The sequence below is a fragment of the Leptosomus discolor genome, chromosome 2, assembly GCF_034619465.1.
Source record: "Leptosomus discolor isolate bLepDis1 chromosome 2, bLepDis1.hap2, whole genome shotgun sequence".
Taxonomy (NCBI): Eukaryota; Metazoa; Chordata; class Aves; order Leptosomiformes; family Leptosomidae; genus Leptosomus; species Leptosomus discolor.
This window is the reverse complement of record NC_141392.1, coordinates 51,562,561-51,582,312: the sequence shown is the minus strand read 5'-3', so window position 1 is coordinate 51,582,312 and position 19,752 is coordinate 51,562,561. Positions and strand designations below refer to the sequence as shown.

Here is a 19,752-nt window from a genome sequence, read left to right as displayed (position 1 = left end):
AGCTGCCTACTGAATTTCTAACAGGACTTCTTATAGTACATTCACTTTGAGTTTTTCCCCCCCAAGTACTGACCTTCTCCAACACTCTCCTGCCCATGGAGTCTAATGTGATCACAGTCTGAATTAATTTCGCTGAAAAGAATTATGACAAAGACCTTACAATACAGTTACCCTTGAAGAACATCTAGCATACACACTTTTAACTCTCACCACTAACAAAATGAAGCCCTACTTCCAACTCTAGTGCATGAAGTCCAAATATCAGAAAAAACATACTACAAGATTCCACTGTCTTAAACAACAGAAATTTTTTTCCCATAGAAGGAGATTTCATAGAAAAAAATCAAAAAACACAACAGCAAATACTGGACAATTCTTTCTATCCATTAAGTGATAGTAAGCCCCATCTATATCTTTTGCACTTATCTGTATCTGCCAGAAGTTAAAAATAATGGTGTCTTTAGGAATTGTACCCTACCTAGTTTGTGCAAGATGATGTGAGGCATTTCTGTTCTGCACATTTTATTTTTACACTGTTTAACACTGCTGTTATTCTACAGCCTGATTTATGGGTACCCTGGGGTACTCCTAACCCCTTTTGATGTTATTTCTGCTGGAAACAGTTGACAAAAGCAGATCTCCCCTTGAGGATTGCACAGTTTTAGCATTTGTTTCAACTTTCAGCCATTTGCTCAATCTATTAAGAGCTTCTTCAAAGACATAAAATAGCAACCCATCACCTTGAATGCTACAGAAAAAAATAAATGCATAAAGGCTGCCAATTCACACTAACTCCGCTGTAGATAAGCAGAATATATTGGAAGGCATTTCAGTACATGGAATACTGCCTATGGATTTAGCATAACCCTAACAAGGGTATTTGGCTCTGAAGTATTTCACTCTGTTGGTCAGAACTGCATGAAAATATTCATGTCAAATATAAACCCAAGGCACACAGAAAGTGTGCCTAATGTGAACTCGAGAATAAAAATTGACAATAGGCTTAAACTTAACTTCCACTTCATATTTTTTCTATATACCATAGAGTACACTACTGCCCTAAATACAATTTTTGTGAGCTCTTGCTCACCATACTTTAGCACACCTTGCTAAAACCATACATGTGCCATGGCAAGAATCTTGAAGCTTAACTGCTCTGCCTGTGGGGGACTAACTGTACATGATAAATGGACAGAAACAACTGGAGAAATGATATGTCTTGCTGCAAACAATAATATTTAAGAAATACATAAATAGTAACTGGCTGTCATCTTTTCCTATTTAGATTTTTTCAGAAAAAAGGAAGGACACATTTTGAAGAACATACACAGTTTTTTAATTTTACTGTAGTGAAAATAATACAAAGTAATAAGTTAATGTACCAAAACCAGTTGTTATTCTTTTCCACCTGAATGCTGTAGAATAATGAAAGTAGTTTTCACAAAATACTACAAGCTGCAGAGTACCCTGGATGCTACTTTCCAACTGCATAGGAGTATTAGAAAGTAATCGCCAGCACATATACATATAGCTGCCTACATGTTTAACTAAAGCAAAAATGTTACAGGTATTTGTGAAATTTCTTTGAATTATATATATATATTCCAAGAGTGTTAGGTTGGAAAAAAGAATTAGAAACTCAAAAAACTGAGCAGAGATCTCCTAAGTAGCCCAAGAATTTACAATGACCTTCAGGCAACACTGACAGATTATTTTATTGTCCCATCTCTAGGTTTTTGCAAAATGGGCTTACCTTTGACCATCCTTGCAACTGGAAAAAAAGAAAATGAGAAACAGAAACTAAAATAATTTCTTTCGCAGCTTTAATTGGATTCTCCCAAAGATACATGTGAAATCATATTTTAACAAGTCACAAGACTGGCCATTCAAAAAAACGAAATAGAATAAGGTCTTCTTGGTACCTCAGTTCTTGGTATCACCTACAAATGTTTAATGTTGCACAAAACTCCATAACCTACTTTTATAGCTTTAAAAAATCCAACTTCTGAAAGATAATCAGCATGTAATGTATGGATACATTCTCAAAACATTATAGTTATCACAGAAATGTGTATCAATATTTTGACATGAGACAGAACAATTTTCTTCCATTTTAGTAGTTCTAATGTGGCCTAGAGAAAGGATTTTTAGACAAGTTTTTTATTCTTATTGCTTTCCTTATTTATTATTATTTTTTTTTTTTTAGTAGGGAGGAATGCTTAAAACAGACACAGTAAGTTGTCAGGAACAGACAACTTTTCCTGATGTCTAGAAATACCTAGAGTTCTTGAGAACCCAGTGGACACAGTTACTGGAAATAGATATGGTTTATCACACAAAGCTCAGTTGTTAGTTCAGCAATTTTATCCCTTCATTATACTTCCTGGTGATCTCTTTTGATGCTTCCCAAGCCCTAGACAGGGAATACTAGGACATGAATAACCCTTTTCTATGCTATCTTACCAATAGGACAAAATGTATACTTTTATTGCAGATCTAGTTTCAGCAATGAGCTTTTGGGTTTCGGCTTCAAGATTACCTGAAGCTGGCTGTGACGAAGAGCCAGGCTACCTATCAGTGCTGTGTAGGATTGGTCAGTCATTGCCATTCGTCTTGGGGTCAGCATTCAGTAGTTGGCCCTCTTTCATCTAGCAATACAGACACATATTAGGCTTCTGCACTGCAGTACGCCAAATCATTCCTCTTGCCCAGTGAATTGTTAGAAGGGACAGGAGAACTAGCCCCTTTCAAGTAGTTTAGTCTGTACCCCTGCTGCAAAATGCTGAGATACTGTTGTTCCCAAAGAGAGGTCCGGTACCCAGTGTGCAAAATGCCAACATACACACAGTGTTGAGGTATTTCATTCCATTGATGCACATTAATGGGTGTTTGGCCCCAGAGTTTTCCGTAATTTTACACTTAACTAATACATATTCAGTATTACTCCCTTTGGTGACTGGCTCTTCTTCCTCGCTTCTAATGAAAATTAGTACACAGCCTCTGTCGTCTTCTATTGTCTTCTTTGAGTAGGTGATATAATTTGGGCAGGTGGTCAATGAGTCTTAAGTCATCTCTAGTTACTGTTTCACCAAAGTAGGATTGGGACTACCCAACGGACTTTTTGCAGCTCCGCAGTTGCTTCAATCTCATTTTACATTTCATTAATACCAATGATAACAGTACTAATCTGACAGACTGATATTTGGCCTTTAACCTGTACCTAGGAGCCAGTTCCATAAACACACCATAGAGGATGCTGCTAAAATCAGCTCTTTCCAGAAGACACACCATATGAATCAGTACAGAGTTCAAGCATCCCTTGCAACTTCCCTCTTTTGACCAACAACTATCATTTCACAATTCTCTTTGGTATATATTTCCATGTAGGCATATAATGCACTGAGGCAGAGTCAAAGTACTATACTTTCACGTTAATTAACCCTGAAAGAGAGAAGGAAATGAACAATATGTCCTGCTTCCTGCTGATTTCATCTTGTGTGGTTCCACAGGCCAGTACAAAAGACCTGCTCATGGGTGGGAGAAGTTTAGGAGGTCTGCAGGAGAACAGAGGTCACCTACAAAATTTTACACAGTATACAGTAAGGCAGAAGAGAGAATATCCTCTTAATCATTTCAGTGCATCACTTGAAGAATGAGAGGAAACCTACACCTATAGCTCTAGGAAGTCTGACAAGTCAAATTCTGGCTACATAAATGTAAGTGCATTTACAACCTTTAAAACTGCGAGAAGGCTGCTGGAGTACTCTCCCACTCATTCTTGAGATAATTGTTTTCACTGACTCCTGCCAAACAATTAATTCCATTGCCCTCAAGACATACTGGGTCAGAAGAGTATTCCCCTGACTTTTTGGAGATTGACGGCGATACAACTGCTCCGTAGACTGTTTTTATAATATCTGCCATTTAATGCTCTTCTTATGCCATGAGTTTCAGAGATCTTGCTATGATCAAATAAAATCTATCATCCATTCAGAAAACTAAACTGAACTTTCGTTATCTGAAAAGTATCTCTATGCTCCATAACTGAAGACAAATCTATTTATGAACATCTGAATCAGTTATGCAAAATAAAGAGAAGACTGAAAGATTTATTATGTGTATGAGTAACTTCAAAGAACCTGTCGTCTCCATCATGGATAGATAACTAGGAATCACTTGTGCCTTGTCAGACGCTTAGGCACCCAAATCCTACCCTGTTTCTTGGGGTACTCTGTCAAAACTCCTACAAACTTTTAGAAATTAAATACTGTAAGGTCACTTAATGGAATCTCCGAACAGGTCCTGTAAGCTAGAAAGAATCTGAGAAGCATGAGGCCAAGAGGAAGACATGTCTTCCTTCCCTGTTCAGTGTGTAAATCCTGTAAGCTTATTCATAAATAAATATTCCCAGATTGTGCACTGAGCTAAAAGCCTACTGAAACTTAGGTCTCCCGTAGTTATTTGACAGGATAAATGAGGCCTTAATTTAAACTACTGAGAATTTATATGCTTTTGTGACATGTCAATAAATAATCCCACTAAACGTTACTGGTAAAATTTATGAAGCCAATAGTTAGTTCCAGAAACAGTTCAGCTAAGCAAATCCAAAAAATTAAGTCTTACCTCTTTCTTTCCTTTGGGATTTTGCCACAAAACAGAGGAAAAAAATTACAACTTCATGCATATGGAAGAATAGGGCTGTACTGAATATATCAATTCAGTAAAATGTCAACATAACCATTTCAAATTTGATAGAAATAATTACAACCAGTTCTCAAGCCTAAGTAAGCATATTTATGGCTGATATTCTTCCCCCTTTTTCTTGGGAAAAGAATAGAAACTTATTATTCTTAATTACAGAGAGGTTAATACTGCTTCATACCTAACCATTGGGGAAAAGCTAAGTAATTCAGCATGTACTGCCTGCAAGGCAGTCTCTGAAAGAGACAAACAGCAACACTGTAAATGCTGTGTATGTGGGAAGCGATGGATGCCATACTCTTCCGTGTACAGTTATCTCTGAATCTCTAACTAAGATTTATTATCTTGAGCCAAATACTGTCAGCCACCAATCAGCTGCTATCAGTGCAGCGGCTCACACAAGCACAACAGAATATAATTACACTAGGTCTAGGACAGAATCAGAACAACCACCTATTATTTTCATTAGGAAGTTTACTTCTGGAAATACAGCTTTTCCTCCCCCGAAAGATATCTCCTAATAGTTTCATTCACACTTCCTGCTATCTCATAAGATTTTCCCGATTTTTTTCTTCTATTGCAAAATGCAGACCAATCAATAGCAATAATTAGAGAGCATAAGATGGTATTGTTTTGAGGTTCCACCTCAAAACAACTCCTAATCAGTAGACAAATGTGTTTCAGGTAATTCTTCACAACAATGGTAGCTGTCTTTCTCGGGCAATTGGTTTTTAATCCATGCATTTGCAAGTAATGGTATTCTTGAATGTATATGCCCAAATACCATACGGTAAGATGGATTACAGTATTTAAAACTGCAATAAACAAGAACATAAGAACAGATGCATCATAAAAAAAAATTACTTTGATTTATAAGACAAACACCAAAGAGTTCCTTTCTGCCAGAATAGTTTGTCCCTCTCAAAATCAGGCTTTCTTTCACTGGCTTTTAAATATGGATTAGCAGCAGAGATCTACACACTTATACCACTATCTTGAGCACTTAGGTTGTATTTAAAACTAAAGCAGTCAGATTTCCACCTGCAATTCAACTAAATTTAAAAAATATAAATTGTAATCATATCAGCAAAACAAAGAACACACTTGAAAATGTGGCCCAATTTCCACCACGATACCAGGAACAAAATATTTAAAAAGGAAAAACAGCAGAGGAAAAAATGCTCTTTGAAAGTGATAAGTACTCTGAAGCGCTGAGACTGTGCATCTTTGACACTTTTTGTTGTACTTACCTAATATCTGTGCATGTTATACATGTGATACAGCGACTGTTTGTTGTAACGAGGTTCAAAGCCACAGATGTTTCACTGTCAGTGGTTGGGTGTGCTCCACATTTAAAGTAAAACTCCTGGAACATTGAAGGAGAGATAAAGAGAAGATTACATACCAGCTGCTCATGTCCTCCCTTTATCTTAGGCTAACTGACATTTGAAACAACAGACAAATCACCACTGCCAACAGAAAAGGAGGACAATCATTATGAAAGGTTTACAAGAAATCCCCTGCAAAAATACCAGTCTAGGTACATACTTTGTTCAGTGATTTCCCTAGTAAAGATGACATCTATGTGTGTACTAATGTGATATCAGTGTGACACCTTCTGTGATTTTTTCTGGATTTATGGAAAAAAAATATTTCTTCATCTTGACGTCATCTAAGTATAGTCAAAGACAGAATACTAAGCATTATCACTATGCATTAATAATTCCACATATTTTCTTGTTACAGGTGTTACCATTTTCTGAACTCTAGAAGACAGAATTTTAGCTCTAAATTAGTAAAGTCTGGCCTTGCTTGTGTGATGTTGGGAATCTATACAATATGATTTTACCACCATATTAAAGGGAAGGTCTAGCTCTCTTGGAACACATATTAAATTGTGTTTGAACTAAGTTGCTTTAGCCCATACCACTCTATATAGCTGCTTCGACTGCTTTCAATGGCATAATACTTGTTACACAACCACGTGCTTTGCTCTCTTTTCCGTTGCACCCCAGGGAAAGCCATACCAATCATGCTGTGCTTTGATAAGGTTTTGTATTAAGAGATTGTTTTAAATGTCCAAATCACTCTATGCATATATGAATAAAAGCAGTCTGAAGACATGTGCTTTGCAATAGGAGTCACAAATTACAGTTTGCCATTTCTTTGATCCTACAAGACCTTTTTTTCCAGTATCAAATTGTGGAAGTTTGTAGTGAAAACATTAAGACTGATATAAATGAAGTGTGAATTGGAAGGTAAGGGTATAAAAGCATCAGAAGAAATGACAAGAAGTCATAAAAGAATGACAGACATTGATGGCATCAAGATATTAAGATCACAGATGATTCTCAAGATACTCAGACTGGGGGGAAAAAAATCCTAAGAAAAAGGAAAAAAATGGACTGCAGCAAAAGACACAGAGACAGTAAATAAATCAGCAGCAATTCCTAGTGACTCATAGAGGTGGGACAGGATGACAGAAAAAAAAAATTACAGTTACTATCAACTTTTTAGGATACAGAAGTCACATCAAAAACTCAGCATTAAGAACAACCCAGAAGCCGTGAAAGAGACTTGCTAGGTAGCATTTCCCAGTGTCACCCCAAGTTGCTAGCTAGACCATCTGGACTCATATTTTAGAGCTTGTTAGTATACGAATATAAGAGAATGAGTGTGGCTGAACGAAATCAGTTTTATCTAATACAAAATCACCTTCCCCTCTACACACTGAGACTTACTACAATACTGTACTAAAATCAGTCCAGAAAAAGCTTTTACTTTCTCACTGCCTTGAGCCTTGCAGTAGGGAGTTCTTAATCTGCGAAACTGCTGTCAATTACTGGTTTTTCCTCAGTGGTCATCATTTAGATATACTGTGTATTTCTACATGAGACAATTACAACACTACACATTAATATATCTAAGGTGGAATCTGGTAACTAGGATACAAGAAATATGAATACAACCTTTCTCCTAGGTTAGTCAATCCTGTTTCTGAGAGAAGCACCGATATATACAATAGATTCAACACAAAATATTCAAACTCCATGTTAAGGACTCAATTGTTTGAAGCATGTGTTAGTAGCACTTTAAGAGAACTAAGGGGTAATAGTATAGTTTTCAAGGCAAGCCTATTTTGAAAACCAAGTAATTGTTCACAAACTTTTGAAGTAGTCACCTGTACATAATTACATAGAGATAACATTATTAATAACCAAATAATCTTACTGTCCTATTTCATAACATCACGAAGTAGTCCCACGCAAGAAAATATGCTTGAAGTCACCCTTAGACAAGACTTCAGACTCTCCATGGTTTTTCTCCTGTTCAAGACATCAGCTCGATCTGAAGCATTCCAGTGGGCAAGAATGAGTCAATGGAACTACACATTCATCTGGAGTACATGAAAACCTTACACAATCTATAACTTCAATTTATTCTCAATCTTTAAAGATGTACCCATTAATCTTTGTATTATTTGCTAATGGGTTTTGGAGTTTGGGTTTTCTTTGCCCTTTAATTTGATTTTACTTTTGTTTGAATTAAATGGCAAGAAGGATTTATTTCAATTCAGGAGAAGTCTCGAAAATATCTCCTTGCTTAAGTACATCTTCTGCACAAAACTAAGAGAATATTGACAACTCGCTATTCCAGAACAGATGAAGTATGGGCAAGTAAACATACAAGAGAAAAATATTTTGATAAATTACTTACCCACTGTAATAAAACTGTCTTTGGGTCACAAGCAAAAAGAGTAATAAAGGAAGTAAGCTCTAAAACACTTGAAGCAGTTTTAGACTTAAGTTTTGGTTTCCTCCAAAGCATCTGCTTGATGATTCTAATTGCTTTTGATAATACCTCACAACGGCTGTAAGTTTTTTGTCATGAAAGCTGTTTAACAAAGACGAAAAAAACCAAAGCAATCCCTTTCTTATTCCAAACTCTAAGATATACGTGATATGAAAAAAAGTAAAGTCTTGAACTACATTCCCAAAACACTGTTGTTGTAGCGTTAGGAAAATTACTTCTCCGTACTTCTGTTTATCAGCCAAAAAAATGCTATAAGAAAATTCTTCTACTAATTACATTTACAATGTGATTTGGTGTTGCTGAATGGAGAACCTTATGGAATGTGAAAATACTATTTGACATAACAAAAGAAAATATTGTCGTTCTCCAAAACTATTCATTGAAAGAATCCCTGCTTGAGTAAACTGCAATTAAAGAAAAAGCAAATCTTAATATTGAACGCAAATGGAACAGAGGGCTCATTAAAATTACAGAAAAAAAATCCCTCAAGATTATGTCGAGTATTTGTTCAGAAATCTTCAAGATTAAAGAATGTCATTTATAAAAAATGTGTTGAAACTAGCAGTACAGCAAATCTTACACACTTATAGAATGTTCACCTTGCAAAAACAAAAGGTAATCAACCCATATAACGCACAATTCTATAGAATCAACACAACAGTCTATGCCTGCAGGCCTGAGACATCAGGACTGTGATGGGAGTTCAGAAATACAGGGAGAGACTGGAATCTGAAAAACTCAGTATGCTGAGCACCTGAGAGTTCTGTAGCAGTGTGGACTGCATGTCCACATTTTACTTTATTTTTTTAAATTACAGTAATGCACATTCCAATTGTTTGAAGGCTTTTAAGAGTCATGAACTCAATTAAGTTTCCAGTTGCAAATAAAAATCTATGCAGCCTGGTTTTACACATTGAGTAAATAAACAATCCACAAGTACTTATCTGTTACATCTATCAGGTTTCCTAGAGACTTAAGATACTTCTTGTGATGCAATCAAAACCTTTTTTATGCCAGGGCATCCACGTATGACGTTATGAAGAAAGATAACCCAATAGCACAAGCTGCTTCTCAACTGATTTCAGCAAAGAAATTGCTGAGAGCGAAATAGAAGGCGGAAGACTTTAGCCACTTCTCACTCTCCAGCCTTGCACGTCATCAGGCATGTAAATACAGCTAGGAGGGAAATTTTCTGGATTGTTTAATCTAAATCATTTATGCTCCAAGGTTAGTCTCCAAATAAGTGTAGAGACCTTGGAGCCAGCCAGTTTGGGACTAACCCTCTAATTTTGTCAGAGACTGTCACACTCACACGAGTAATTCTTACTTTTTAAGGTTGACACCAAAATGTCTCTCCATGCTTATATTATGCTATGAGACAATACTTTCAGAATTTTAACCTTATAATAAAAAACCCTTACAGAATAAATAAAAGGGAAGGGCAATAATTCATGCAGTCTATGTCACTATTAGACCATTTCTAAAATATTTTAAAATAGAATAAATCACATTACTCCTCCTTCCTACACTTGTGTTCTCATTTGGTACAAAAATTTCTGATGAATGTGCTTTTTTTTTTTAAAGTATTTCTATTCAGCAATGAGTAAGGATGTCAAGAAATTACTGTGAAAGGCGAGACAAAATTTAGTGCTTTTCCTAGTTCCGAAAGTGAGTAGTTTTATGGCCACCTTCTACTGCAGTGAATATCTTTGGATCATTTTCTTGCCTAAAGGCATAGGTCCCATGAAATTGTGAACATTCTATTTAACACTACAAATATCTTCCTTTTGGCAGTGTACCTGATAGATTGTTATTCAGAGAAGGGAGCAGGCATTGCAGTTACATACTTTGTCATATTCTTCACTCCTGGTATTGCTTTTGTGTCACACAACATCATAAAAAGTGCAAGGGGGAAGAAAAGGTTCAGAGATACACGGTCAGTGTTAGCTACTTTTTATGAAACTCAAGAAGAAAATACTCAAATTTATATTTTTTATATATATATTAAAAAAACCCACTGATATTTTACCAAAAATATCTCTCCCTAAATTCTGTCTTTTCAAACAAAGTAAGGGTTTGCATACCCCCAGCTGCTGATAAGCAAACTGTCTTCAATACAGTCTAGTAACCAATGTAAGTAAAAGACCAAAGTCACACAAAAACCATCAGTGGGAAGGCAGGATCTGAAATAGAATAAGGCTCAGAAAAGACTATACCTTTTGATACATGTTCCCGACTTCAGTGTACTGCACTGACAGAAAAAAACTGCTCTTTGCAAACCAGATAGCTTGTACCTCAGCTGATATACACCATGTACCATTGAAAATACAGTTGCCAACCCACGATTCTCATTCATTGCTGTGTAAGTCGGTTCAAAATTCTAAGAAAGCTCAGCCTTTGCCTTTCTTATTCCATTTTCTTAATAAGTTACAGAACAAGGTGAGGGTCCTATGGTATTGTTCCCCTGAACTACCCATATGTGTTTATTTAGGACTGATAGGCAAAGCCATTCTTTAATAGGTGTTATAGCCACTGAAGGTGTAGTTTTCCTTTTTCAAATTATCAGCATTCTTACAATTCCTTAAATCTGTATCACCATAATTATTCCCCTGAATGAGAGAAAACCTCAATATCACTCCTGTGATAATGATTAATTTCCTTCTCTAACTGAAAAATTAAGTAGATATTCAGTTGGTCTAAGGACAGCTTGAAAGAAATCCACTTCAGAAGAGCTGTGGAATCAAATAGTTCTTCTGAGATGTTCTGGGAAAGACTAGGTTCAACTCTGAGCAGAGACACTTTAAGGTTCCCACAGCCCAGAAGAATTGCAGGCAGTGGCTTTCCCGGCCACAGGAATATCTTTGTGGTGAAAAAAAAAAAAAAAAATCTGCAAAACACCACAGTTCACATGCGGAACAGGCACTGCTCTTAAGTAAAAAGCATCTAAAAAGCCGTTTGAATTACACTGGCTAATTAATATAAGGAAGTCTGTACAGCCAAAGAGCATTTCTTAGAGATTATAACAATCAAGTCTTAAACGATTTTGAGACAGACCCAGGAATGCATTGTATACGTAAGACTGCTCCACCTTCTTCTATGAGACAACAGTATTTTGCCTAGCTCTGCTTACTGCAAGACATCTTCCTCAAAATAGCGGTGTGCACTACCAACTTCCCAATTCCCCTATGCAGCTAAGCATATACTACTAGGAACCTCAGATCAGGTACTGAGCACTGTGAGCATCGCCTAGTACCAGTTATTTGGGGAATGCTACTCTGTGTGGCTTGTTTTTACTAAGCCATGACTCTAAGACCAAAACAGCTGTTAGGATCAAAGGAAGAAAGTTATTAGCCATAATTCAAATTTTTGCAATATAATTGTGTTTAGAGTCATAAACCACATAAATAAAGCAAAAGCATTCCTATAGTTACCTAAATTTCAGACAAGCAAAGTCTTAGTTTATTTTATGTCTGGAATTCATTTGTTACTGCAACACTTGTAGCTGAGAAACTCACCCTGAGCTCTGCTCCTGTCATTGACACTACTTGCTTTTAAGACTATCCCCATTCAAGAATATTTCTTTCCTAAACAAGGTTCCAATCAAAATCAAACCTTCTCTCTGTGCATTTCCTGTGATTCATAAACTCAATGCTTGACCATGATATTAAAAATGTAAACATGCTCCCGAACGGCAGCTGACATCCCTAAGCTGATAAATGCAACTGCCCCTTGGGCAAGGCTAGCTGGATCACCTGCTAGGCAAACGACCGATAAACACAGCTTTCATGGACTGCCTCAGTGGTTATGGACAAACAACCTCTTAACTCATTTTGAAGGAAAGGATTTGTGCATAGTATTAGACCAGCATTCAAGCTGCAGCATGTAACTCCTTAAGTACTGTTTCAGTGTTGCAGAAATACAACTATCACTACAAAAAGTAGAATAATGCATATTATACATTGCTAATTCTCTATTAAGATCAGGCAGGACAATAATCAAGGTTATTAAGTAACAGTAGATCTGAAGGTCCTTAGCATAGATTTCAGAAATATTGCGATGCAGAGATTAAAGTGGTTGGTCACTTTGACCATTCACATACCAACACAATATGAATCTTTCAAAAGCATAATCACTACACTCGGACAACATTTCTTTGCCATAAAAAAAAAATCTAAAGTAATTTTTCTATTTGAAAGAGAAAATGCTGTGAAAAACGCAGTATTTGATCTTGGACCTACATATTCCAAATGGAATCAGAATAATCTGCAAGAATGAAAGTAAAAGGATGCCACCAATATACCAGAAGATTTTATATACATTTCTACACAAATTTCCCCAGCCCTTACACTTTCAAATCCACAGAACCTCTGCTGTAGAACATGCAGTAGAAGGACAGCACAGCAGTTCACGGACTCTGTCAGAAGCATGAATTTTGAAAGAAATGCCTTAATGGACACAAGGAGAAAAACTGGTATCCCAAGGAGACATCAGATATTATATAGTAACCCTTGTTAATACACTACTGATAATTAAGTTGAGCTCAAAGATAAGTTGAAACATCTTTTGATGTGAAGAATGACAATAAAATGCTGATACTAAATTTCATTGTCTATATGAAGTATAGTTTTATTTAATTTGTCAAGAGATAAAAGCAGCATAAAAACGTAGAAGAAACATGAGCATCTCTTTAATATTTGTTTTCTGACAGAATCCCATTGCCCTTCTCAAAATGCTCCTGGCTAAGAAGATAGATCTGTTATTCATGATAAAAGCTCTTTAGGATGAGCATCCTTTGCCAGCTCTTTACTGAGGCTGTCAGAGTATGCCTGGTCTCAGTGAATACATCACCTTTGACCTGTGTGAAGGATAGGGAGGGACTTAACTTGTTAAATTATTATTACATTTTGAGACAAGCATCATACCCAGATCCCACTTTTAACCACATTCTTAAAAAAAAAAAACAAAAACAGACAACCAAACAAAAACCACCCAACCAATCTTTTGTTTATGTATTTATTCCTCTTGCTAAGGGACAACATTTCTATCTTTAGTTTTTCCAGAATTCACTGGAAGAACAACAGAGGTATTGTTGAAAAATGAATAACAAGACATCTATAGCTACCATTCAGTTTTAATCACAAGTGTAATGTGATATAACCAAGATTATTAATGATTGAAGAGACCTTACTATCCATTTCTGAGGGAGTCATCACTCGTTATATGTGATTTTCAGTGATTTATACCAACAAGGCTGGTTTTATACAATGGTGATTACAGCTTACATATCTATTGTCTGCACTACAAAAAAATTACTACTTTTCAGTTAATAATTTGTATTAATTTCAAAAAAGATGAGATGGATATAATTAAGATTCAAATAACTGGCATGATGGATTATTAACTGTACAAGTTTATAATGACATCTGGCCTCTGGAGATAGTGTGCAACTATAGTATCATTGGACTTTTGTGTGTAAGAAAAGCAACAAGAAATGCAGTACCTATAATGTATTATTCTTTCCGTGTCCACTAGAAAAGACACAGTAGAAACAAAGAGCACAAATACCTTGGGAATCCTTTGGCTGCTGCTGCCCACACAACACTATTTCAACCACCCAGGAAAGTACTCTGTGTGAAAGTGACTTTTCTCATTTTTAACAGCAGCATTTCTCATTTGCTTTGCTTGTCTAAAGGCAGCCACACACCATACTTCCTTCATTTCTCTGCAAGTGGTGGCTCAGGCTCAAACAATCCCATCACTAATTCTTCTGTCATTCCTTCGAGTAGCAATATTTCTGTGACACAAAGACAGAACAAACAGGACCCTTCAGCATGATCCAGCTCTTCTATCACCCGTTTTCTCATAGTATAGACGAAGAAGTGAAGTCTGTAGGGCACAGTGTCTCCTTATAAAATGGATCCTTGCCTGGAACATTACCTCACAGTGGAATCAAAGGCCCTATACACATTTAGGCAATCAGCAGAAATGCATAACTAACGTGTCACAGGTACTGTAATGTCCATGGGAGACTGGCTATGCTTTCACATAAAATAACATGAAAGGTTTACACTTTTCTTGCCCTGGAAGAACGCGAACTCTACCCTTTCCCTCTCTGCTCCTAACTTAATTCATCCATATTTCATTTAGAAATACAATCTCTGATCAGCACTAACTTCTGGGCCAAACCCAGATCACAGTTGTCAGGAAGATTAAATTACCTAGCCCAGCCTCTGAAGCCCAACCCAAACTGTTCTGTTGAATTTGTTCGCTAGATTTCACTGTGCATGAAACAGTTTATTTTGGAAAAGTTCCTTTGAATTATTTGAGCCACAGAGGAAGTCTCAGTTTCAGAGTAACTACTTCTACTTAGAATGCATTATAATCACCCTATCCAAAACATTAGTGCTGATTTCTAGGACTTAAACTTTCCTGTCAGCCTCTTTTAAAGTAGAATCCAACTGTCTAAATTTGTTATCAAGTGTTTCCTGTAGAGAATCAATCCTTACTTTGAGCTTAATTTCCTCTGGCAATCAGATTTGAATTTTTATGTGAACGTAAGCCACAAAAAGGGCTCAAGGAGTGAAGAAACTCGAATAATATATGATGTCAGATCCTCAGGCTGTGCTTCTTATGGCAAAAAAAGCTTGTTTGCAATTACGGGTTTGAGTGATTTGTTTCTTTTCCAGTCATACTAACAAGCACTTGGGGTAAAGACAGTGATCAAGAATTTAAAATGACTACAGAAAAATCGAAAGTATGTAAGAAACGGGACTCCCACACTCGAGCTGTAAATGTTGCACAGGTGACATTACACTGTAAGGTCTCCCAAAGAATCTTATCTTGCGCTTCAGAGAAAAGCACGCAGAGTTAACAAATCACAAATACCAAAGTAAACTACATCATTTCTTTAACTGACTGCTACTTTTCATGAGTCTTCTATACAACACGACCAATTCCATGGTCTAGTCTGTAAACGCTGCGTTTCTGCAACACATGCAGTATATTCCCATCCATCTGATACTATTACAACTGAAACATTTAAATTTTGTCCATCCCTTAATATCAAAGGACCTGGTCAGGTTCGAAGCTTAGGAAAAAGATATTTTTAACCCAACAGCCATCTTAAAAAAATGACTGTTATCTTTGGTTTTAGGTTTTCAGCCTTCAGCTGATATAACCAATGTCCTAGAGCCTCACATCTATCCATTAACCATATAGATGATCTAAAAGTCTGTAACATAGCTGAAAGGCAGTACTAAGACACCTTTCATTTAGCACTAAGGCTGCCTCTGGGGGAGCATCAGTATTTATGCGAGGACGCTGGGCAGACAGAATTAGGCTGTAATACTACAGGAGTAGCTCTTTGCCTCATCTCTGTGTCTCAGCTTTGAAAAATTGGATGGTTTGTTCTGTCATCTTTCCAATGCCTGCCATAGATCAGGAGGGAACAACAACCACCCAGCCAAGACACTGCCCAGTTATGTTGGTAACAGCGAGGGGAGGAAAGGGAGGAAGTGGCAGAAATGTTATTCTCTCCCTCCGTATAAGATATGCTTGCCTTTTGCTCTGAAGACTCAAAAATGTGATAATGAATGTTTCGCACCTCCTGAATAGTCATTGAGTAGGCAATTGGTTTTTTGAAGTCTATTTGCCACCCAGCAGCTTGTTGCTTTTCTTTTGAAAAATGTTTTTTTGCCCTGATTATGCATTCTGTTAGCATACCCATAGCTACGCTGTCCTTAAATCCTAATCGAGTTCTACTGAATTACTGGGGTTTATGCTCCTAGTAGTCTCCTTTCTACAAAGGTGCTAAAGAGCAGGCCTTGTGACCCACCTACACACAGAGGTAACATCTAACGTACAGCAAGACACATTAAACCCAAAGGTTAGGGGAAATTCTGAAAATTTTTCCCAATAATTATTTTTCAGTTTGTCCAGTTCTCAGAGTTGATGGAGTTGGGAGTAAATTTAGATGCATTTGTTTGGTTTTCTCTCCCCCGAGCCTCTGGTTTAAATCATCTACTTCTACACATACTGAGCAGTCAGATAGAATATTTGTACTGCATCTCAAAAACTGAAGCTTTCTTAAAACAAAGAGAAACGAAATCAAATATCCTGCATGATGCCCAGGACTTTTCTATATGAAAAATAGAAAAGGAAGAATGATGTTAAATAGAGTCACATGAATAGACAGAAGCAAACAGTTGATTCATACTGCCATCACCCAGGGAGGTAAGAGGACTATGTATATGCTTAGTTCATTTTAGTGGTTTACTGTAAGTAACTCTTACACATGGAACACTACAATTGTTCCTTCCACTTCAGTGAAATGAGACAGAGAGGTTTCATTAGTGAGATAAGCATTTTAGACAGCATCTTAAAAAGCAAAATTTTGACTATAATGTCTAGTAGAAGCACTTCATAATCCTGTTATAAATTTCAGTATATAAATGCATGATTTCTTACTTCAAACTTATGAAATACAAATAAGTGTCCTGTTTTACATGACCCATACATTAAAAAAAACACACAGCATTGTTATGGAATTGAATATGCCACTACCTAATAAAAAGGTGGTTTAGGCTAAAGTCTCATAAAACCTTTCCCCAGGGGTTCTTACAGGTTACTAGATGTTCTTGAAAGTTACAGAGGGCTGCAGTAAATTAAGTGGGTAGAGTGGACAAACACAAAACCCAGAAAAAAATCCCAACAAAAAACAACTCTTCTTTGGCTAATCTTGTACTACAAAACTCACTAAAACCTTAGCAGTAAACTGAATTTGTTCTCCGGCATTTAGTTTAATGTTCTCTGTTGTTGTCTTTTTTTTTTTTTATAAATCTATTTTAAATATATAATATATACAGATTAGATAGATGCAATATATATGCAAGTTGATCTAGAAAACATAAGTCACAGTAGGAAATCCTTTATCTCCAGTATAATCTTGTTAGGAAAATAAGAAATCTATGTTTGCGTTGCATTCTTACCTATAGTTCCTAGCATAAGAAAACTGAAAAATGCAGCAAGTTAGTTAAAAAAGCATTTAACACAACAAACTTATTTCACGTGCATATGAGTACAGAAGCAGCCAACATTTATCAGCAGTTGACAGTACACTATCTGATTTGAAAAGATATTTTCTATAATCAAAACCAGAAAGATGTGGACGTTTTTCCTTTGAGACAATTTGATACATAGACATTATCTAGTGTAGTTGGCTGTTTGCATAGCTTTAATGTAAAGCTGATCGTGCCTTGATAGGTTGTTCTCACTAAAGTGATTTAATTTGATTTCCCCAGTAAACCTTTATCTATTTCCACTGTCTTCACTGTAAAAACAGGTGGCAAGAAAAAGAACTGTTTTTTCCTAACTTAAAAAATTGTACCCGGGGATACATTTGGGATAAAGGGATCCACTGTATAAGGCTGCATCCACACTAGCAAACAGCTTATTCTTAAAGAATATCCAAGAGTGTTTCTGGATGATTGAACAGAGTCATCCATGCAGTCACAGCATTAGCAAGGTCCCTGACATGTTTTCAAAGGTGCCAGCTAGCATCTCTCACAAGCAGAGTTCAGGAGTAGGCATACCCAGGCACAGTTTGCCATACATGGTTTATATCCCTGTTTTGAGGACTGAGAAAACATACTAGCTGCAGATAAGCTATGCTGTGCCATTTGGCCTTCAGAAATGAAAAATTTTACCAGAACATTTGAGTTTGTGGTCCTCCTAGGAACTGTAAGTGGGGCATGGTTTGCATCTCTCTCTACTTCTGGAGACACATTTTCGTCCTAAACAATGCTATTTCCTGCTCCGATTTCTTCTGGTCTTCTGACAAGACAGATGACTGTGGGCAAGACTCTTCTACCCTTCTCCATTGCAAAACACTTTCTGCTCCCTGATTTTACTAAGTAGGTTTCCACCTGTAGAAATAGCTGCAAACTCATACTTAGTCAAAAGAATTTGCAGAAATAGAAACTCATACCCTCACTCAGATCAAAAAGTAATTTTGTCTAAAAATATGACTAAAAATGGATTTACATAATAGCAGAATCTTTAAATGAGAGCATGAACAGTGTGTGTATGGTATAAAGTGTTTTCCACAAACAACACACGTTGCTAAGTTCTGCATTTGACATTTCAAAAATTATGTTTATTGTAAGATCTGTCTTGCAAAGTAAAACTGTGGAAGTTTGAACTTGCAAATTACCTCAAAAATGTATTTTGAAAAAAACTTTTAAATGTATTGTTAAACTATTCTACTTCAATTTTATGTAAGGAAAAGCAACAATTTGAAAGACAGATGCATGACCAAAATCATTGCCTTGTAATGGGCTACCAGAAAAATAATGGAAAAAAGACACAGACATTACCAGGGACATTAAATGAAAGCAATTGTCCAGATGTATTGTCTTATTCACAAAATTTCAAACACACCATTCTGAGTCCCCAGTGCTGTAAATACATGGGAACTCATGGCTACTGAGTGCACCACAGTGGTGCGACAGCATTCACACAAACAGGCACGAGCTCACACTGTCCAGAACACCAGCACCAGCAGCACTCTAGCAAAATGACTGGTGGAAATTAAAGCTGCCCCTGACTTACAGGTATGTGGTGGCAGAGCCAAACACAGAGATACTGATCTATTTCTCTTGAGTTCCCTGTGTAGGATGTACATCTTACAGAGGTAACTGAGCCAACGAGATTAATTTGGCCTCACAAACGTTGTGTTCACGCAAACATAGCAGGTCTACTATAGCATTTGTTATGACAAATCTTTTTTCAGACTCCAAAATTCTTCCATAGATGGCATGAGCAATTAAACAGCTAGGGGTTGCCAAACACTGCCACGCTCTTCCCACTGCCTTTGCAGTCTCCTGACTGCTATTCGTTCTTCACAGGCATTATCACATTTATTAGCAGCAACATTCACTAGGCAAGCTCACAACTTGAAAACAAACTTTCCATCACACAGCCAATATGTTCATGAACATGTAATACATACGTAGGAAGACCTTCGATAAGTACATTGCATAAAATAATCCCTTCAGGGTAACTGGTAGTTAAAATAAGAAATATATTATATTAGCCTGTAAAACATACACACTTTAAATGTATAGGCCTGTAAATTTTAAAAAGGGGCTTTCCAATTTCAGAGAGAAGTTACAGCTGGGTATCACATGTGGGTTTGCTTTGCTTTGCCCCCTTTGCACGTTTACAGTCTGAACTTCTCGT

General features: G+C 36.6%; 1 protein-coding gene across 1 annotated transcript in view; it reads right to left on the bottom strand.

Moving 5' to 3' along the window:
- PRKN (parkin RBR E3 ubiquitin protein ligase) overlaps window positions 1–19,752 on the bottom strand; it is a 629,698-nt gene that overhangs the window by 369,108 nt on the left and 240,838 nt on the right. The window contains exon 7 of the mRNA XM_086460407.1: window positions 5,952–6,067. Within this exon, the coding sequence (XP_086316533.1) occupies window positions 5,952–6,067 (116 nt within the window). The remainder of the gene's footprint in view (window positions 1–5,951; window positions 6,068–19,752) is intronic.